At 41.7% G+C, this 22617-nt stretch overlaps 1 protein-coding gene across 11 annotated transcripts in view; it reads right to left on the bottom strand.

Annotated features, from left to right (window-relative positions):
• Window positions 1-22617, bottom strand: part of ccser2a (coiled-coil serine-rich protein 2a) — a 91896-nt gene that overhangs the window by 55832 nt on the left and 13447 nt on the right. For 3 of the 11 annotated variants that reach the window (XR_008573694.1, XM_054799064.1, XM_054799062.1), the window contains exons 1-5: window positions 21542-22323; window positions 17318-17411; window positions 11614-13031; window positions 11331-11542; window positions 8278-8380 (exon numbers count right to left, since the gene is read on the bottom strand). Coding sequence is in view for 10 of the 11 variants with exons in the window: in XM_054799064.1 (XP_054655039.1) it covers window positions 8278-8380; window positions 11331-11542; window positions 11614-12988 (1690 nt within the window). In the remaining variant the exon portion in view is untranslated. Of the gene's footprint in view, window positions 1-8277; window positions 8381-11330; window positions 11543-11613; window positions 13032-16000; window positions 17217-17317; window positions 17412-21541; window positions 22325-22617 lie in introns of those variants that run through there. The other 8 variants (XM_054799057.1, XM_054799058.1, XM_054799054.1 and 5 more) reach the window with 8 other exon arrangements.

Below are 22617 nucleotides of genomic sequence, written 5' to 3'. Positions count from 1 at the left end.
CGACCATCATGAAGGATAAAGATGGTATCTTTGAACATGTGAAAGGATCTGCTGCTATGAAATGGATAGTGATAACTGCATAAGCAGTGCAGTGGTCTCATTATTGAGCCTTGCTCCTCCCAACAAACCTGTCTCCCACGCCTGGAAACACCCCCTGCATTACGTTTAATTCTAGTATTAGCGTTATCTTGCAGTGTTTTATTACTGTATTTTATACTTCCTTCATGTGTTCTGTGGCCAGTGTGAGTGAGTGGCTTAGGAGTTATTTAGGTAAAATGATATCATTTAGGCATAAGAAAACTGACTTACATCAGTCTAGGAACGAGCCTCGTACGTAACCCGGGGACTCTCTGTATTTGCATTTCTTAAAATGTTCTTTGGTTTAGTGTACTTTTAAAATTTCTTTTCATTTCTATGCATCTGCTGGTTTGCTCCAAATGATATCGCACTGGAATTGTATAGTAAGTCGTTTTTCCTCTATATTCAAGATGAAGTACAGTAATTCCTCGTTTATCGTGGTTAGTTGGTTCCAGATCATTGTACGTGAATTTCCGTGAAGTACAATTCCTTATTTATAGATGGAATATTTTTGTAGTTAGAGCATAGAAGACCTATTTACAACCTTCTAAATACAATTTTTAACACTACTAGAGCCCTCTAGACGTGAAAAAACACCCCACAATCACCTTTCCACTCGTATTAGTAGGCATATAAGGTATAAATAAAACATAATATAGGCTCAGACATGTTAGCATTGGGAGAGTGCCTTGTTGTTGTTTTTTTGTTTTTTTTTACTTCTAAGACTTCTTGCGGTGGCTAATGTAACATTACTGACACCTAGTGATCAGTGTACATATCAACATGTCTTTCAATGTGTTTTCTGAATGCCTTATACAGTAGACGCCCCTACAACGTAAATAATCCCTTCCAAGAACCTTTATGTTATAGGGTTTTTATGTTATACGAAGCGTAAAATACATGTAAATAGCCTAATCCATTCCAAGATATTCCCAAACTCACCCCTTTGGCCTTTCAAAATATTCAGAGTCCACCAAATATGGTGGGAAAATATAAGAAAACATTAGCATAAACATAGTAGAGTAACATTCCGATATAAAATAAGGTAATAAATAAGATTCCTGTAAATGAATAAAACTGAAAGGCGTCACCAAGTGTACAGTACTCTGTTAGTCTGAACTTGCACCGACTTTAAAAAAAAAAAAACAACCTTGCACCGACTTTAAATTTGCCAAAGTGAAACCCCATTTTTATGTTTTCATGAAAGAACTGAAGCTGTCCTTCAAATCAATATCCTCTGCTAATAAATAAATAAATAAATCTGTGCTCCCACGTCAATATCCTTAATGCAATTTAATTTTCATTGCTCATGTCCCCTGGTGTAACTTACTTTAATTATTATTATTCATTATTATTATTATTATTATTATTATTATTATTATTATTATTATTATTATCTTTATTTATTTATTTTTTTTTTTTTTATTTATCACTTTTCTGTTACGTTTTTATTTCTTTAATCTCGATTTCTGTGTGATTTATTTTGTGTTTTTGTTATCCAACTGTTATTTTTCAATGCCCATGGTTTGATACACTGTTAGTGTAATTTGTAAGGCATTAATAAAGTTGATCGGAAAAAACAAAAAGACGCTTTACGTTATATGGAATTGCTAACGTAATATGATGCAAAAACTTACAAAACTTACTACATAAATTCTTTACGTTCAGTGGAATTTATGTAAATGGAGGTTTACGTTATGCGAGGTACTTTAATAATTTAGTTCAATTAGTCATTGAAACTAAATTTTACCTAACATTAGTTTAAACATGCATATTTTTGACTAATAATAGGCCGTAGTCAACCACAAAACAGTGATTATTTATTATTATATGCAGTATATTAAAAAAAAAACAAATTCTAAGTGCGATGTGGCGAGGGACGACTGTGTACATCTTTCCTCAAAATATTTTCTGATTTCTTAAGAAGCCGTTCACCATGTTTAGCTTGTGCGTGCGTGGAAGCATAAGTGACCCGTGTATATTAGGTTTTGTGCCACTGAAGGAGCCCTTGTCATACATAGCAAGCCGGGATGTGTCACAGACATTCCGCATCAAGCTCAGCACAATAAACAACCCGGGCCAAGAATTGCTAATCTAGTTTGTTTCAGTGCTGACAAGTGTGAATTATCTTCACACAAGTCATTAAAATTCATGACGGCTGAGGTCAACATTTCTAAACCTCCATTCATTCCCTCATATACACTGTATGTGACACACTGCTATCTGATCAATCCATAATAAAGCTGCCAGCACAATCAAACATGACCTGATTACCTTGAGCACATACAATTAAGCCCATTTCGCTTCTTTATAAAAGAGACGGGAATTTGATGACATTCACGGAAGCGATAAAGACAAGTAGACAATAGGCGTGACGTCACAGTGGTAGCGAAGCGCAGAAGTAATCACCTTGTTACTACTGTCAAGGCAATCACACTGTCTGCTGATGCTGCTTGCACATGCATGTGTGTGTTTCATCGGCGTGCAGCGACACTCTCAGACAGCTGGCATCATCCTCTTCCATGCAGGTTTGCTAGCGAGCTGTCATTTCAAGCAGGATAAACAGCCTATAAATAACTCTTGTGCAAGCGCACAGACATCACAATGGATGGGAACAGCATTTAAACAGATGTTGCCGAGCCAAAAGAAGCGGGGATTTGATCAAGCCGTAATAAGCCGTGGAAGCACACTGCTGGAAATATGAAGTGACAGACCTGCTTGTACAAGTGACAAAGAAACATACGTCTTTCTTTCTTTCTATTCTATCTAAGCACTTGTCATCTTGGAGGTGTTTTTGGGCTCATAGTCATGTTGAAAAAGTGCCATGAAGGTATGGGAATCATGCTGTGCTTCACAATCAGTATGTTTACACGCACTAAAATAGCCGGATTCCCGAAATAATTCAGTTTCTCCATTTCTCACACTTCTATGTGACATCCCAGTTTACGTGCACTCGCTCTAATTCGATGGCGAGCCAAATGCGGTGTCCCTCCGATACACTAGGGGGTGACTGCGGTCATTTCAGCTTGTATAGCTACGCAGGTCGAGGAAGAGGATGCTACATGCCAACAGATGCCACAGAAGAATCGGGTCTAATAGTGATGGCAAAACTCGATTCTTTTTACTGACTTGAGTCCTTTTGAGACACTCACTGAAATGAATCAGGTATAGTGTTCCCTCATTTATCACGGGGGATAGGTTCCCAAAATAGCCCGCAATAAGTGAAATCCGAGAAGTAGCCAACTTCATTTTTTACAATTATTATAGACTTTTTTATGTAATTATTATATAGGCAATAACATTTTCTCACATTTCTCTCTTGTTTAAACACTCTCAAAAAAAGTTTGTTTGAATTTTAATGCTCAACCTACAGGTCGGACTGAAGAAATTATTAAGTCACTCACACGTATTTCACTCACGTGACTGGGCCTTTCCGCTGTACTGTAGCGTTTTTGTATCCTTGTTAAAAGATATTGCTGCGGTATTCCTCCTGTTGCAGTCCTCCACCTTCCAACCGAAGATTCACTTACAAGCTAGCAAGCAAACAAGCTAGCAATGACACAGGAGACAAAGGAGATTGATAACGGTCTACATCCAATCAGGCGGTGCAGACGGACAAGAGAGGGAAGAGAAAGACACTCAACTTCCTGAAACTTCGTCGAGTACTCGTGAGTGAGTGAAACTCAAGTCTGCGTCAAGCACCCGTGATAAGTGAAACTCACAGGTTTAGCGAGTGAATCGTTCATTTTGTCGAGTCTGTGACGCAGAAATTAGAGTAAAAGATGCACAATTAGTGACATGTTAACTGGTGTCCTTCTGTAATTTAACGAACAATAGCTAGGGTGAGTAAGTGAACGAGTTAAAGGACCTGTGAGTCAGTAAAAAAACCTCACAAGTTTGGAATAAATTATTCATGACTCGGATCGGCGTAGACGACGCAGTGATCTACCTGCTGCACAGATCACTGCTACACCTGGAGGACAGTGGGAGCGCTGTGAGGGTCATGTTTTTTGACTTCTCCAGTGCCTTTAACACCATCCAGCCGTCACTACTCAGAGTGAAGATGGAGAGTGTGGGAGTAGACCAACACCTGACTGCATGGGTTATAGACTACCTCACCAACAGACCACAGTATGTGAGGCTCCGTCACTGTGTGTCTGACATGGTACTCTGCAGCACAGGTGCCCCTCAGGGTACGGTGCTCTCCCCTTTCCTCTTCACCCTCTACACCTCAGACTTCACACACAACTCCACACAGTGTCACATCCAGAAGTTCTCCGACGACACAGCCATCGTTGGTTGTGTTTCAGAGGGGAATGATCTGGAATACAGGACGGTCATCATGGACTTTGTCAGCTGGAGTGAGCTTAACCAGCTGCAACTCAACACCAGCAAGACAAAGGAGATGATCATCAACTTCCAGGGGAAAACATCTCTCTTCACACCGGTGAACATCCAGGGAGCGGACATAGAGTTGGTAGACAGCTACAAATTCCTGGGTGTTCACCTTAACAACAAACTGGACTGGTCCGTCAACACCCACACCCTCTACAAGAAGGGCCAGAGTTGCCTCCACCTGCTGAGGAGACTAAGGTCCTTTGGTGTGTGCAGGACTATTTTACGGACCTTTTATGACTCTGTGGTGGCCTCAGCCATCTTCTATGCTGTGGGCTGCTGGAGAGGGGGCAGCACGGACAGGGACAGGAGCAGGATCAATAGGCTGATCAGGAGAGCGAGCTCTGTCCTGGACGGTCCTCTGGACTCCGTGGAGGAAGTGGGGGAGAGAAGGATGTTGGCTAAGCTGACATCCATCATGGACAACACCTCTCACCCCCTACATGACACTGTTGTTTCCCTGGGCAGCTCCTTCAGCAGCAGACTGTTACACCCACGGTGTAAGAAGGAGAGGTTCTGCAGGTCCTTCATACCGACCGCTGTCAGGCTCTACAACACCTGCACCACCTGAACCATGTTGTAGTCAATATGCATTCTTTACACTGTACTCTTCACTTGCGTATCTCGCTTGCTGCTGTAACAAGTGAATTTCCCCGCTGTGGGATAAATAAAGTACAAATACAAATACAAATCTCCAGGGTCTACAGCTCCTTTCGTGTTGTTGGTAACATTTCTGTTTAATGTTTTAATCGGCGTCCGAAGCTTTAATTTGTCTTCTGGTTGGTGTAAACATTGGCAACCCTCCCTCTAGCTTCCTCTTCTTCTCCTCTTAATTAATGTTGTTAAGAGCACCGCCATGAGCCTTCATGGAGTCTGGCAGATGCGTAAAACGCTCGCTGTGATGACCGCTTCATCAAAGATGATAAATGCAAGAGGCAACTGGTTTCCAATCACATAATCTACGTCCTAGGCTCCCAAATTGTGGTATGCCAATTGTCAAAGGGGGAACGTGAATAAATGAAAAACAATTGGCGCCTAACGCTCAGAATTACGAGTGGGCCTGAATGCCTCACAGCGCAGAGCGCATAGTCAGAGCAGAAAGAAGGACGGAGAGACAGCATGATGTTCTTCATTGCTCTGTGTGAGTTACATGAACAAGTAAGTAAGTAAGTTTGATGATTATGTTGTGCATTAAGAGTGTTTTATCTTGAAGGTTTCATTTATATTGGTGGTCCAATCCCCACGCTGTGAAAACCTGTCAATGTACAGTGTGTGCGTGTCAGGATGAGAATGTGAAGATTCCTCCGAAAATGAGGCTTTAGCGCTGGCTGGTTGCATGTATTTTTGTACTTTGGATACTGCTTTATCATGTTTGGTAAGCTTCCTAACATCCGGCTGAAATAAAATAAATATGTAGGATGAATACTTATCTATTTATCAGTGCTCGTGTAAAACTTTTATCAAAATTTGACCATGCAAAATACACACTTTTAAACCAGAATTGCTTACTTACTATAAAATGAATGAACCAATTAATCATGTGCAATATTGCAAATTAATGAAGAAGAAAAAGTGTTTCTGTTTTTTAAGTGTGCAGGAGTAGGGGGTACATGGCTTCAAGTCAAATGACTGAAGGGGTACGCGACTATGAAAAGTTTGGAAACCAGGGATCGAAAGCTGGTTTTAACCACGTTCATGTCTGTAAACACGCTGATGTCAGAGTACATAATAGATTTCATTTTTATTTACATTTGGGTATTGTTTGGTCGCAGCTGTTTTTGAGCCTGTTGGTTCTAGTCTTTAATATCCTGTAACATCTTCCAGAGGGAAGTGGGCAGAAAAGTGAGTGTCTGGGGTGGGAGAGGTTCTCGATAATTCCACTGGCTTATCGCAAGAGTCTGCCAGTGTAAATGTCTCTGAGGGAGGGTGGTGTGGATCCAATCACCCGCTCTGCTACAGGTCCGCCCTGTCCTCCGCAGTACAGCTGCTGAACCAACCTGATCAGCAGAAGGTCAAGAGGTTTATCAGCAAATGTTGAGGGAGCTGCGCTTTACGTACAGTACGCATTTTTCCGAGGAAGTACAGTCTTTGACGTGCTCGTGTCACCTGATGAGAGATGCCGGTGGACCAGGTGGTCTGCTGAGATGTGGACTTCGAGGAACTTAAAGCTTTCCACACGTGCATGGAGGTAAAGCATGCTGGGAGCTGGCATCACACCCCTCACTGGGCTGGGGGTGCTTCCCACTTCCCAGCAAGCTTTGCAGCACTTGTTTTGTTAAAAAGTTGCTCTAGTTATTTATTATCCTCCATTTGTTGTTGTTGTTATTTAATTGTAGCGTGTTAAAGGAAACCTGCACTTTTTTTCCATTATTTTTCCCATCATCCACAATCCTAATACAAAACATGAACACACTTCTCTCTTCTGTGTCCTGTGTTCAAAGATATGAAAACAGATAAAAAGAGGCAGCTCATTAATGCTCGTAATGACACACACCGATTCCGCCTACAACGCCCGCTATTAAAACAGCTCCAAAAACCTCGAACAAGGTTTATGGTTTATTGTTTTATATCCATGCTGTGACGAAGTAGTATCAGGTGCATTCATGATAACATGTAATACTTACAGTATTTTGCAGTACTTTCAGTTTAAGCAATACTTGAACTTCCTTCCGGAGCGCATTGATTTCATACAGCAACATAGCAAGGAACGCTACACCAAGCGTTAACTTTTCCAAACTCAAAAGCAAAAACACAGCAGCAGCTCCAATATGTCGTGTTAGCTTTCAGTAGTTGCCTGCTGCATTGTGAGCGCGGCACTGAGGTGCTGTGAGTGAGTGTGTGGTGAAGCTAGTAGCTGTGGTGTGGCAAGGGGTCACTACGCCAGTATAACGTAGTTCTTCAGTGTAACAATGTCAACAGCAATGTCACAGCAGCTTGGTCAATATGCATGTCACATTATGTAAATGATGCATTTTTTCTAGAAGGCTTTTATAGGCGGAATAGGTGCATCCCATTACGTGCATTCTTTGTATCTTTTTCTGTTTTTATCTGTTTTTAGATCTTTAGAATTCATAGAAGACATGTGTGTTCACATCTCACACACGGATTGTGGATGATGGGCAATATTCCAAAAAAAGTGCAGTTTTCCTTTAAGTTGCTGTGTAATGGTTATAGCGCCATTTCATTTATGACACCGTGAGTCAGACTCCTGACTCCTTGTTATCCCTGATCGGTCTGCAAATTTGACAATGGTGTTGCTGTTGTGAATGGAAAAACAGTCATGTGTAAAGGGGGAGTAGAGGAGGGGACTGAGGGCATAGCCTTGAGGTGTCCCCAGTATAAGAGTGGAGGAGGTGTTGATGCTGGTGTTGATGTTGCTCAGGTTTGAAACCAGTTCATGGGGTACAACTGTATAAAATGCAGATCTGAAATCCACAAACAGCACCCTCACAGTGGAGTGTTGGTCCATTGCGTCCTCTGTTGGCCTGTTTGTCCTATCGCAAACTGAGGTCCTTGATTTCACATTTGATGATTGTGGGCGTTAGAAAAACTGGGTAGGAGTCATTCAGGCAGTTCACTGTGTACTTTGCTGGTAATTGCTGTATATCGAGTCATTTTCAGTGGAGAGTAAACCTCTACTGCTATACAAGTTGTACACCGACTACTCTAAAGTATAGTCAAGGTTACTTTCTATCGTATTGTCCCTTGAGAAGATATACTGTATATCATAAAAATGGTGGCGGAAATGGAGGGCTGTAGTCAGTTTTGGAAGCGAGTGTATGTCAATGATGGGTCTGGACTCACCGTGCACGCTGTCCTCTGGGAGGTCAATGTCCAGCATGAGGTCATCATCGGAGTCGTCGTCCACCTCTCCGGCTCCAGGGGGGTGCAGGTTGTTCAGGATGTCCTGGGAATCACAAACAAACTGATCTTTGCTACCTCCACTTTTACCATCAGCATTTAGCTTTGAACATGTGCCAAAAATCTACATTTTTCAGGGCATATCAATGACTCGCGGGTTTTCGCCATTCGCTGGTGGGACTGGAATGTAACCTCTGCGAAAAGCAGGGCTCTGCAGTAATGTGCAAGCAATAAAAAGCAATAGGTTTGAGGTTTGGATATACAAACACCACTGTATACACTGTGGAGACAGGAAGTGCCACTCTTATTTGTCAATGCCAGCCCTGCACGGTGCATCATGGAAAATGCTATCATGAGCTCCAGTCGCCCACTCAGTGATTTTGCACAGAGGTGTACTAATGCAGACAGAGCCAAATATAGCCAAAACCATGACCGGTGCACACACACATACACACACACACACACGCACGGAACAAGTTTCAGTGCACTCACTTTTAGGTGTGTTATTGTGGATGCACAGTGCCCCCATGTGGACTGAGCTTGCTATTACAGTGTAGTCAAGAACCTGCTATGTACTTGTCGCCTAGTTGTTGTGAAACCAAACTTTCATTTTAACCTTGAAGTTGTCAATGGTGCATAAAATACATGTAAAAATAAACCCGTGATCTATGCACAGTTAAGGAATGTAAAAACTCCCAAAGCTCGAGTAAACCACATGATGCCAGCGTACTAATCTAGTACGTAAACACAGGCACCCAGTCCTTAAGACATGCTAAATGACGCGTAATCGGATACGCATGGTTCAGGCATGTGTCTGTAAAGAAGACACACACACACACACTAATCTCACACTCTCCTGTTCATGACTATTTGCATTCTGTCAATAAACACAAATATTGTATTTGGTGCATCGTAAAATTGACATTTGAGGAGCTATAGCCAAAAAATGGCATGCCACTTTTGATACTGCAATTACTAATAATGACTGAATCTAATTAGCAATCTGTGCTGCCAATTATCTTCAGTGCACACAACATACAACAAATGACAAAAATACTTTATTTTTCCCGATATTGTCATATGTCAATATCACATGTTACTGAAAAGAACTAAAAAGACGAGGCTTATTATTTTTATTCAATATCTAAGCTGGCTTTGTGGAAAGCTCTTTATGTGTGCCCCAGATCAGACGCTATTGTACACGAACACAGAACCAAAGCTAGAAATGCTATTAAAGCACAGCCGGTGGCTGGGACAGCATTCCTCCCGGGGATATTACTTAACCCCTTTAGTTAATGAGGAAGTGGTAGTGGGTAGCAAATCTTGCCACAAATCAAGGTAGTTGGAAGGTGGCCCGATCATGTCCCGAAAATGGAAATTAAGTTGAACCACAAACTTGGTCATTCAGGCAATCATCCACCCATTATCTAGTACGGTGGTTCGCAACCAGTGGGCCGTGACCCGTTTGCAGTGGTTTATCCAGCAGCATGTCATCAGATAATATTCATATAGGCGGGAGCAGAATAGAAAACCTTTAGAGACACTCTTTATTAAAATAATTATGAGTTTGTGGATAAAAACATGTTCCAGTTCAAAGATTTTGTGTCGCTCCTTATCATTGAGGTGATGGTGGGTCCCACAACCAAAACAGTGAAAAACCACTGATCTAGTACACATAATTTTCGGTGTATAAGCCGCTACTTTTTTTCACGCTTTGAACTCTACGGCTTACATAGCGATGCAGCTAATTTATGGCTAAAAGAACTACAGTTCCCATGATGCTCAGAGTGCAGCTTCAGGAAGTAGTGAATTGATGAAGCAATCGCGTTTTGATCTGACAAATCTTAAGTTTGATAAAGTGTAGAATTATTACAGCTTCTGTTTGGACTGCTTGGACCACGGCAGATGTAGAGCGCCGATGATCATCATCGGAACTAACGAGTGATACTGGGAACATCGAGCGGAGGTAGGATTACTTGACTGCTGGACTACTGCGTGATGAAGAGTACAGCTCAAGCTTAAGGGCTAATTTGCCTTGAATCGAGAGTGATACCCAGAGCGACAATGAAAGAGAGGGAGGGACTGAAGGAATTATAAGGCTATCAATTCTGAAGCTGAAGACGACGACAGTTTTAGTTCCCAAGAGGAGGATGAAGACGGCGATGAATGACTTTTCTGGTAGGCTACAGTTGAACTAGCAGTATTACACGCACTGTTCGGCAAAATTTTAACACTACTATGTTGAAAATGTCACATTTCCCATTAAACATCCCTTTAATGAGACGTGATTGTTGATCTTGGTAGTTCCATGTTCCATATATGGAAACCTAGATTTTTCTTATGGAAATGTAAACGTGCACTTTTCTACAAGCAGTCTTTTGTGGAACATACTTGTCCATGGAAATAAGTCTCTGTATGGAGGACTTTGCTGTTTCACTTGAGGCTGTTTTTTTCCCAACCAAACAATGGCACGCTCTCCACTTCCTATGAGTACAGGACTGAGCGTAGAGTGAAGCGAAGAGTGTACAGTTTATATGTTCACAGCTATTTCACAAAAGTAAAGCCCTCACATTTCAGCAACCATTTTATTATATACTCTCAAGGCACATTACTACAGAAATGAAACTTGGATAAAGGACTGGATCATGCTATGCTTGACTATGTCTGAACTACAGCTCATCCAGTGCTGGCAGCACTCGTGTGGCCCCTGACGTTGATGCTGCCATCACCATGCTTGCCTCTATGCAAGACATAATTATCTTGCTACTCACTTGTGTTGGCAGCTATTTAGACATTAATGGCTGTGTGTTGACTGATTTTCAGTGGATAGTAAATCTCCACTGCAATACAAGCTGTACACTGGCTGCTATAAAGTACATCCAAGTTTACTTCCTATAGTAATGTCACTTGAGAACATACACTGTCATAAAAGTGCTTTGCTGAAATGTGAGTGATGTATTTATATTTAGAAGATACTGTATGTCAATGGGACGCACCATGCTATTGAGCTCGGAGTCATCGTATAGATCACATGGATGCGTCCCGGGTCCTCCAAGTGGTTCCAGACCTTCTTCATCCCACATGTAGGTCCCCCCAGAGCTGTTGGAAGGTGACAGCTCCAAGGATAAAGCCTGGCAGAGATCACCCTCCACTAGAGACCTCACAAGCGGTCCCTGCGAGTCCTGCATAGGGCTCTCTTCATCGTGGTCTGCACAAGACATAAAAGTGTAAACAAGAAGTCCAACATGAGGACGAATTTGGTTAAATGGATTGATTTACCTGCCAGATCCCAGTCACAGTTCTCGCTGATAAAACTATCAAAGCCAGACTTCTTGTTATCATGAAGATCGCCATCGCTCAACACATCTCCCACACTGTCCAAGTCGTCTAGAAACTCTTCACTGGTGTTCTCTCTGTCTAGGGAGGAAGCAGAAGACAGGGACATGTCCTCCTGACCATCACCTCCTCCCTGGTCTGCTGACTTTTGTATTGGCCCATTGTTGTCCTCTTCTTTTCCGTCAGCAGGACTTTGACCATTATGAGAGTCTTCAGCCTTTCCAGCTGGCTCAGCATCTCTCTCCATCTTTGAGGGGTTTCCACATTGAGGGGCAGACGAAGGTTTGACGTCTCCTTTAAGCCAACCTGGAAGAAAAGAAGTCTTTCCCAGCTTGGTCTGTCCAGGTTTCGCCTGCCTGTAGCCCAAAGAGCCGTTAGTGCTTCCCAGTGACTTGTTCAAAGTGGAGAGTAGAGGCTTCTTCAGAGCACTGGGAGTCGTCTGCGCTGGAGAATTTGAAGAGGAGCTAGCAGGAGGGGTTCTGCTATACTGAAGAGCTCCAATCCCACCACCAGAAGAACCAGACCCTGCATGGCTTACATTCAACCCCCCAGGTCCTAAACTTAATCTTCCATTGCTAAGCTGTGGAGGTTTGAGGAAACTACTCCGAGGCGGTCTGAGCTGAGTGTTGGTGAGCGGTTTGGCCAGTTCCACAGCCCGGGTGAAGGAGAACGAGCGTATCATTGGCTGGCTGCTGGGAGAAGGAATCTGCTTGAAGTGGGTGAAGCTGTTTGAGCGCACCATCTTGTCCAGCGCCAAGGTTTTCAAGCTTTCGCTGGACTGGGAAAGGCTGTCTTGGGAGCTGCTTCTTGGGGAATACAACTTGGGTCGTGCAAGGCGGGAATCAGACCCTGCGGAGATTGCAGAGTCATTCTGGTCCGTTTTAGGTACTCTGTTCATAGGGCTTTGACCCAATTTGGCTCCTTCTTTGGGACCAAGCTTTAAGGATTGCTTCGGGATGGCCTTGGGGCTCGAGGCAGCCACCATCAATGCACCAGACCTCCGCATTATAGGCGTCCCAGGGGCCTTTGCCGATGCGGAAAGTGGTCTTGAAGGCTGATCCTTACCTCCATCCACAGGGCTCGTGGGGGCAGTGACACTGGAGGCGGTCATCCCCTCATCTTTCTTCCATTTCAGGGAAAAAGGAGAGGTTCGAATCACACCATTTGGCCGTGATACTGCAGGAGGAGGAGTGGTTGTCTTGGCATCCTGGGTAGGTAATCCGTTGGACAGGGGGGCGGCGCCGCCACTCGCAGAACGCCCGCCAAACTTGGGCAGTCTAGAAACCATGGCAAACCTGGTGGATGCTTTATCTTCCATCAGATGCCGAGGGAGACATGGATAAGCTTGGACTCACACACAACTGGGGATAGAGCAGAGACCAAGGACGTATTATGATTAACATGTTCTAAAATCATAGGTTCTAATAATCGTTGGTTTGCAGTAAGCCAACATGCACAAAACTAGACAAAATGCAGCAAATTTTTCTTCTTTGTTCACCTGTATTTAACCACCATTTTGCTGGACTGTTCTGCACTCTAGAGAGCACTCCTACAAACCGTGACCTGTAGCTGCTACCAGCATTTAGGGAATATGGCACCAGTCAGTAACAAAAAAGGGGCCCAACAGATACAATGCCTGTGGGATGAATAGGAATCTGGGAAGACAGCCAGCGCAGTTTGAACAGTGAATAGGGGTGAGAGAAGTGTAGATGTGTCGCACTTCCATGTTAGATCCATTTGTCTAGACCCAGCGGCCTAGTGGGGTTCGAAAACAACTTTAATAACAACAATGACGTATTACTGCATCCAAACTAGGGATGGGCAAAATGATTCATTGATTGATTGGTGGTCAGGAGGTTGGTTGGTTGTGTGGAATTGCTTGTTAATTAACCATGTCTGGAAGAAATTTAAGAAATCACTTCAAAGGCCCCGCCTCTTAAAGGCGCACACAACCTAACAGATATTACACCACATATAACATCTACTTGATGACTTATATTTGTATTATCGTTCATTTAGCCATTTTTGTGATTGAAAATGTTTAATTTGGTCAAAGAATATGTACAATTTGCTCATACATGCGCATGTTTTGACAAATAATAGTCAGTATTCAACCACGAAACAGTGATCATTAATTAACAGGCCAAGGCGAGCACAAATTGAGGTAATTTTTACTTTCGTAAACATGCTTTTGTACATGCACGTCACTTCCTGGGTGCTTTGCATTGACAAACTGACAAAAATCACATTTTAACAAATAATGTGAATTGGGCATCATTCCCTGCAGTGTGAATGTAGCCGTAGTTTGTGCCCATCCCTACATTCATTCCCAAATACACTCGCTTTAATGGTAGACAACGGTTGACCAGGAGTTGACCTGCAGACTCTGGAGAAATAGTCCACATTTATCTGTAAATTGGTAGAGGGAGGAGGCACAATGTGAGTCTCCCATTCCGGAAAATCTTCTGGCCTGCACTGGCCCACATTCCCATGCAGCAACACACGTCTACAATCATCCCCACTTGCCACTGGCACAGAAGTGTCCGACCCGTACTAATCCGCATCAATAAACACACATGGGCACAGAAACGCACGGGAAATCAGGTCAACATGCTGAAGGCAGGGTCACCAAAGCCTCTTTGCCCCCCTCCCAGGGAGGGTGTGCATCTTTGTGCATCTTCCGAATTGATGTTTGCACACTACGCCAATGGTCCTAGAACCTCTCAGGTTTCATTCACATCACATAAAGGAGCGGGAGGCTGACGCACGGATGTGATGGATGTTTATGTGGGTCACCGCACTGATTATATCTCCAGTCCAGATACACACAACTGGCTGACACACATTCGAAAAGGTGGGGCAGTAAACCACACAGACCATCTGTGATTCTCCCTGCCCAGCCCCACCTTGTAGAAGTACACATGTATGCACATGACACAATCAAACCATGATTCAGTCATGAAAAAGCTTTTCCTTTCCTTCCGTGGTTATCTTTCATCTTCGTAGCACCAAACCCATCATCTCACCGGACATATCATTTGGTACACTTGCAAATGCTAATGAAATCCTATACAAGAGCTCTATCATAAATAGTACAATTTGGATCCCTCATACGTGACGCCACTTTTTTTTTTTTTTTAATAAAGTCTAAATATTAAGAGATAAAAGTTGTATTCAACAAGACAAGGTCGGAATTTTACGAGGATAACGTAATATTATGAGAAAAAAATAACAGCATTTTAGTAGCATAAAGTTAAAATACTACAGAAAAAACGTCATTTTTTAAAAGTCGGAATATTATGACAAACAAAGCAAATAAAGTTGCATTTAAAGCCAAAATATTATGGAAATAAAGTCAGAATTACCAAAAAATTGTACATGAAGAAAACTGAAATTGTTGGGAAATTTAAAAAAAAAACAGCAGAAATGGAAAAAACAAGAGAATAAAGTCCAAATATTGAGAAAATAGTTTTATTCTTAGGAGAAAAAAAACTCGTAATATTATGAGGAAAACATAATGTCATTCTAGTAGCACAGACGTTGAAATATTAAAGAATTGTTTGTTTTTTTAAAGTCACAATATTGTCAGAAACAAAACAAACGAGATAAAAATGTAATTTTTGGCAAATTTAGAAATTTTGGGGGAAAAAGTCATACTATTATGTCTATAAAGTCATAATGCTACGAAAAGAAAATTTACGAAGATTATTGAGAAGAAAGCAGAAATATTTTTGGGGGAAAAAACGGCAGCAAAAATGGAAACAAAAGAGCTAAGTTGGTGCTAATATGTTTTTTTTCCACCTATATCACAAAGCTGAGCTTTTTCTCAAAATATATACATAACTTCCTTGCATCCTTTCATGTTTCACTATGTGTACGTATACCACACAACCATGAATCTTTTTACTACAGTACACCAAAGAGCAGCATGCATCTATTGACAGCCCAGCGTCACTGTGGAGTCATAAAAAATAGGCCGGTCATCTGGAAAGGTTGGTGTCGGGCGGCGGTGCTCTCTCCCTGAAGCGATTAACAGTCGTGGCATTAGGGCAGGCTAATAGAATGAGGCAGGGATGAAAGCAGCAACACTGACGCCCATCTAATGAGTGAAGTGAGTGAAAACAATACCGGCTCTGATGCTCAAGCCACACTAATCCAATGAGACGACAAGGACGGACGGTCAAAATGACAGCGAAGAGGCACTGAGGTACACATGGAGAAAGTAATATAATAATACAACCTGCACATACAGCATATAAACATCAACAAATATCAAAGTAAATATCCCCATAATTGCTTTCTATGATCAGAAATCAAATATAAACCTTACCCTGACGTGCGGAGATTCAACCGCTTCCACCGATATCTAAAATGAAAGTCATCATCAAAGGGGCAACAAAGTGTGTGTGTCTACTGATATTCCCTGTCTGATGGGGGACATAAATGTTAATGCAGCATTGGTGGGACCCACCTTCTGTTTGGGGACCAAAACAAAGTACTTGTGATATACGTCATTACATTTTAAAGATTGGCTTCAAGGTAAAGTGATGTGAGGACATTTTAGCATATTTTGGGGGTGATGGATAGGCTAAATATGAGCTAAAGTGACACAAATCTGCAGCTGTGATAGGAGCAATGCAAAATGTGTGACGAGCGATGGAATATCCGTGCCACAAAAACTGCATATCACCGACAGAATATGGCATTCGAAGATGAAAACCACACAAACTGAGGCAATAGCCGCATGATGTCATTAGTTAACCGGACAGAATTAAAAAACTTCACACTTAGGAAGGAAATTCTTCTTCTTATCAAAGTTTTTATCTGCTCATCTTTTTCTAAGTGACAATGTGTTGGTTCAACCACTTCCTGTTCCTGTTCACATTCTACGAGGCCGGGATGGAGGAAACTGAAGCAAACAACTGCAGAAGTGCAGAATGTGAAATATTTAGAAGGAATGCATGATTGCCTCAAGGTTGCATCTAATAATGAATGGAAATGAAAAAAATGTCTCCTTGCTATGGAAGGATCTCCAGGTAGCATTCTACCCACTGGCATCGAAACAGGAGTTCAGAACATTCAGCTCACACAAATTGCGTTTTCAATGTAAGTTTTTTATTTAATCCCCCCCACCACCCCAATCAAGCGAGGACTTGAGCATTCATGACTATTTACAAGAATGTTGTGGCACACCGCAAGTGTCCGCTCTTACTCTGCTATATGACCTCGACTTGAGCCACACTGATGAGATTAAAGCGCATTTAATTGCCACATTCACGGGTTACAAGGACTGACAAAGTTGACCTGTCGAGTGTCGCCGCGCCACAAAGCGGGTGTCAAATCACTGGCAGCTTCTTCTACATTTTAAATACGAGCAATGAAACTGAAAGGATGCTGGCAGTGACTTTGTTCCACACACGGCCTGCTGAGCTATTCCAAGTCTTTCAACATCTGCGCTCTTGCTCAGGAGATGAATAAGAAGCAATCAGCGAGGCTAAGTTTAGCGCCAAAGACAGACCGCATGCAGAGAGAGAGAGAGAGAAGAGGGAGGTGTGTGTGTGTGTGGGGGGGGGGGGGGGGGGGGGGGGGTAGCAAGGCGGATCAGAGAAAAGTCACAGCAAACCACCACAAGTCTTCTGCTACTTACACCAACCTGTGACCACACTGGTTATTCTGCACAACCTCTTTCTTCTCTGGTTGCTGTAAATCAGGGGTGTCCCAAGTGCGGCCCACGGTACATTCTAAAAATATAATTTAACAAAAATAAATACATGAAAACACAACGAGCAAAAATTGAAAAATCTGCAGTCATTTTACAAGAATAAAGTCAAAACATTGAGAGAGAAAAGTTCAAACCTAATGAAAAAAAGTTGCAAATTTACGAGAATAACGAGGAAAAATTACATCATTTAGTCATAGAGTAGCATGAAGTTGAAATGTAAAAAAAAAAGATGTTAAACAAACAAAACAACAACAAAAAAACAGCTGTAATTAAAAAAAAAAAGTTGGTTTTTTTTAAGTCATAGTATTAGAGGAAACAAAAATAAAGTTGAAATTTTTAGAAAACTAGATTGGGGAAAAAGTTATAATATTATGGGAATAAAGTTATAATATTGGGGGGAAAATGTATGAAGATTATTTAAGAAGAAAGTTTAAACATTTGGAAAAAAAATAATACAGCAAAAATGGGGAAAAAAACAGCCAAGATCTAAATCACCTACAGTCATGGAAAAAATGATTAGACCACCCTTGTTTCTTCAGTTTCTTGTTCATTTTAATGCCTGATACAACTAAAGGTACCTTTGTTTGGACAAATATAACAATGACGACAAAAATAGCTCATAAGAGTTACATTTTTGGCAGTACAATGCTATAACTATTCATGTAAGAACTTAGGTGATTTTGGTATTGTCAAGAAAACCATGGACTTGCTCGATATCAGCTCTTAAATGAAACTCTTATGAGCTATATTTGTTATCATCATTGTATTTGTCCAAGCAAATAGATGTACCTTGAGCTGTACCAGGCATTTCAATGAACAACAAACTGCAGAAACAAGAGTGGTCTAATCATTTTTTCCACAACTGTATATCACACAGGTGAGATGCAGTTTTTTCTTGTAAACATATATAACTTCTTCTCATATCTACATGTGTTGCTTGACAAAATATCAAAGTGGCCCTTGCATCCTTTCATTTTTCATTATGTGGCCCTGTACGGTGGAAAACGTTTGGACACCCCTGCTGTAAATATACAACATACCTCCACCTGGACAGCCAACCCTTTCTCGGATAAAGTCCCAAACACATGCTTTACTGCACATCCAAACTCTTCAGAGCCACCGGGCAGCGTGTGTTCTCTGTTCTCTATGGGATTTATTTACTCACAACTCACACAAAGGGGCAGTCGTCTTAAAGTCCACAGAGTCCAGACAGAGTCTTTCATTCTTCACTGACTGGAGCGAGAGGGGGTGTCTCAGTCAAGCTTATCCCAGTAATCCTGTCTCCACATGATGCAGTACTTTCACAGATCTTTCTCAGTATGTTTTATTTTGTTTTTATTACTGAAAAACTACCCAGAACAGAAACACCGCAACTCAAAATTACAATAAAACACACACGCTGCATTGAATGCATCAGTCGGAGGACGACAAGGTGGTGGAGAATGAGGGTCTCTATATGTGAGGACACATTTGATTTAAGAAGAGACTGACGGTTGCCAGAAAAGGAAGCACTGCAGCAAAGTGGAGACTGTGGAGTCCAACACTGCAGCATCTCAGGACTTTAGGAGAGAAATTACTCAACTGCTCAGTCAATGAGTGGATTACCACACGGTACGGTATATACTCGACACCCGACATAGCACCTACATTTGCCTGTGCAAAAGCTTCAGTAAAAAGTAAAGGTGCAGTGAAAAGCGGCTTTGCTGACCAACAGGTAGTATCTGCTTCCAACACTGGAAAAGCTTCAATAGACAGAAAAGTTGCAGAAAAGAGCAGCTTTACACTGAGAACGAGCACCTGAGAAGTAACATGTGCAAGAGCTCATTGGCTGCAACTAACCATTATTTTCTGAGCCCATTCATCTGAAGCTTGTTTCGATTAATCGAGTAATCGGTTAGGCCCTAGACGGAACAGTTACCATTACGGTGCGCATATCAGAAAAGAGGCAAAAACATTTTCACTGTTTTCCAAAGTCATAGCTCATACAGTATGTGTGAATATCTTGTTTTGCCTGAAACACAAAGATAATAGGTCTGCCTTCATGGATGACGAAGGAAGAATATTCACATCTGAGAGGCTGAAATCAGAGGATGTTTACACTTTTGAATAAAAAAACGATTAATCAAATATCAAAAAAAGTTGTCGATTAGCCTAATTTTGCCTACTTTTACCTACAGAAAAGCTTTGCATCGGGAAAAGGGGCAGCTGCAATCCTACCTCGCTTCTGAACGGTTAAAGCTCCAGTAACTTGCCCAAGGGCTCAAATGATTGCTGCATTAAGGAAATCGTGGACGGAATTGGCCAATAAAAATGGAATCTACTGAATCGCACAGAAATTGACATTGGAACGTTTGTGTGGGGAAGTATTACCCCAGCGGACCACTCAATTGTGGCGAATCTCATCACAAACACTCGCCCGCCCCTCCCGTACTAAGTATGATGAAACGGCGACCCGAAACACCTGGCAAAAGTATTCAAAAAAACTTTGAAACCCCTCTCTTAGTTTAGTTGAGCATGCTAGTGCAGCTGTACGAGTGTGTTTACAACGCGCTGTGTTTTACGATGCCTGCTGACGTCGTGCAAATTCTGAGTGAAATAATGACGAAAGGCACGTTTATTCTTGCTCCCAGCTCGTCTTAACCGTAAACAGACATTCTCAACACACACAACACACTTCCGGCCTTCAAAATAAGAGCGCTGTTCACCACATCCTGTCTAACTGTGCGAACAAAATTAGGGTGTCATTAAAAATATCTTACATTAACTCATTCAATACCAAAGACGTATTTATACGTTTTTATAATCCGGAACGCTGAAGGGGTTGTCTTTTGAAAAATGCCTGGGATTGAATGAGTTAATAACACCACTGGAATTGCATTGGTGACTACGCCTTCTATTTCTTAGCTTTGTGTTGCAGGTGACAAAGCAATATCTAATGATATATTTACCGAGGACCACACTTTGGACACCCCTAAGCGCTAAACCCTCTGACCCTAAGCCAAGTACTTACAGACTGAGTCACTCAGGCCCATGTTTCTTCACTGCAACATTTATTTATCGATTTACTTTCAGCACAGCATGAGTACACATTATCTGTCAGCCTCAAGGTTTGAGCCAACCCGGTGGGCTCGGGTCTCCAAGTCCCACACACAGTGCCCACAGCATGGAACGCTGCACTCATATAAAAGTACAAAGATCAGCAAGCAAGCAGACGGACAACAACAACAGGGGGGCGGGGGGTCTCTTGAAGTCTGGAGCTGAGCTATTCAGCTGTTAGTTGAGGAATTAAATTGTCAGATTGTGAAAAATAAATAAAATAAAAAAAACACACTCCCAGCCAAGGTAGCGCACTAAAAGCCCAGCCAACAGGTGTCCACAGAACACACACACTGTCTCTGTGTGTCTGTCTATTAGGGACAGTGTGTGCTGACGTGCTGTCTGGCCTGGAACAGATCATATTCAAATATGCATTTGATTGACAGCGGCTTAAGTCAGGGTATAAAAATACAGATAGGAGGTGACGCATGGGATAAAGTATAACTCCTGCCTGCTGGAGCTAACTTTGCAAGATGAGGGCATGCCAGTCATAGTTACACTTTTAATCTCACAGCCACAGCAAAAAGTCTCATATGTGGAATGACGAGGCCCGGTTTGACTATATTATGGTAAAAAGTAAACTTGAAACGCAGACACTTTTTAATGAAATGTTATTAAGGAATTGTTAAAATTGACAATGTGCTTATTTTAGTGGTTGTAATAGTGCAACGGCATGACATAGAGGGCTCTTTCTAACATTTTGGCTGCCTTATAAAGTTACGTGAGGTGAGAATAACATTAGAAACAGCTCTAATTGTGATGCAGGGCACTTTTACCACATTTACCTCTATGATTGTGCTGAAAACAGTTTTTTTGTTGTAAAGCCAGCAGTTGTTGTGCTAAATCGTGCTAGTGCACTTCAGTGTGTGACAGGTGAGTTTATCTTAATTATGTGGCATTTTTTAAAGCACTCACGTGACTCATTACATTAGTTGCATTGAGTGACGTCAGAAAAACACAACATGTACGCAATCAAATGATTCGCTTAGAGTTATAGGGACATTTAAATCTTAAAAAAAAAAAGATGTACATAAACAGATTCATTGCACTTACCTAAATTAAGCGCAGACGGGAAGGTAGTAAACCGTTCTCTTGTTGGTTGTGATGCGAGCTAGGTTAGCTTGCACAAGTTCAATAAACTGCATTTGCATTCAAGTAATATTGATTTGCTTCCATAAAAGTATGGAAAGACGTATGGATAAACTCTTGTAGAGTAAGAGAAGGGAAAAGATGAAGGTAACGGGAAGCAAAGAGGAGAAAATGCTGCGAAGTGGCAGCCCAGCTCCAGACGGATGCTTCCAGGTTACGCAGTCCTCTACTTCTTCCACAGCCGGATATCGAGCATGATGTCGGGCTTTTACGTGTACAAGAAGCACCCGTTCTGGTTCCAGAGTAAGAAAGGTCGTGCTTAAAAAAGGCGAAAAGGCTCAAAATTAAATCCGAGCAATGTAAACGCCCTACTTGTAGTAGTAGACGACCATCAGTAATAATACTACTACCGCCTACTAGTAGCTACCCCTAAGGCTTCTCTCATTTCCAAATCCGCTCCAGCGAAAGCGGGGCGGAGCGTGTCTATCACCGGTGATCTGCAGTGCCTCCTTCCATCTTGTAAAGCTACTATTTTATTACATCAGTTTGTTTGCTAAAAGAATAATCCTCATTATCCCTGTTTTTGTTCGTTTTCCGGGAACGCCTTCTCGCTCGCCGTAGTAATGACGTAATCGGGAAAGACTTATGTTTTCACTTTTTTAGTTTACCGCCGTCAATCAAAACTACGCTGTAAATAAATAGTATAAAACGCTAGAATTTAACACGCATACGTCGTCATGAAAATGTAACAAATTTAGACTGTACCTCTCTCTGTACAGAATGAAATTAACTGGTAAAACTGTAATTCTCAATGGTAACCACCAGAGGGAAGCATTTTACCTTTATAATCAGGCGTTACTGTATACCGTATCTATTTTTTTGCTTTTGACTATGAACTTGTATTTTAATTTAGTATATTTGTTTAATAAAGTTTTTTTGCGGTCTTTTTTGCTTTGCATATTTTAAAAAATGTAATTCCAAAATTTACCCTTGCAATAATGCATGAACGTGACATACAAAAGGAATTATATCTGAACTTC

Source organism: Dunckerocampus dactyliophorus, chromosome 14 (assembly GCF_027744805.1).
Source record: "Dunckerocampus dactyliophorus isolate RoL2022-P2 chromosome 14, RoL_Ddac_1.1, whole genome shotgun sequence".
NCBI lineage: Eukaryota > Metazoa > Chordata > Actinopteri > Syngnathiformes > Syngnathidae > Dunckerocampus > Dunckerocampus dactyliophorus.
The sequence above is the reverse complement of the archived record's forward strand: the minus strand, read 5'-3'. Positions and strand labels throughout refer to the sequence as shown.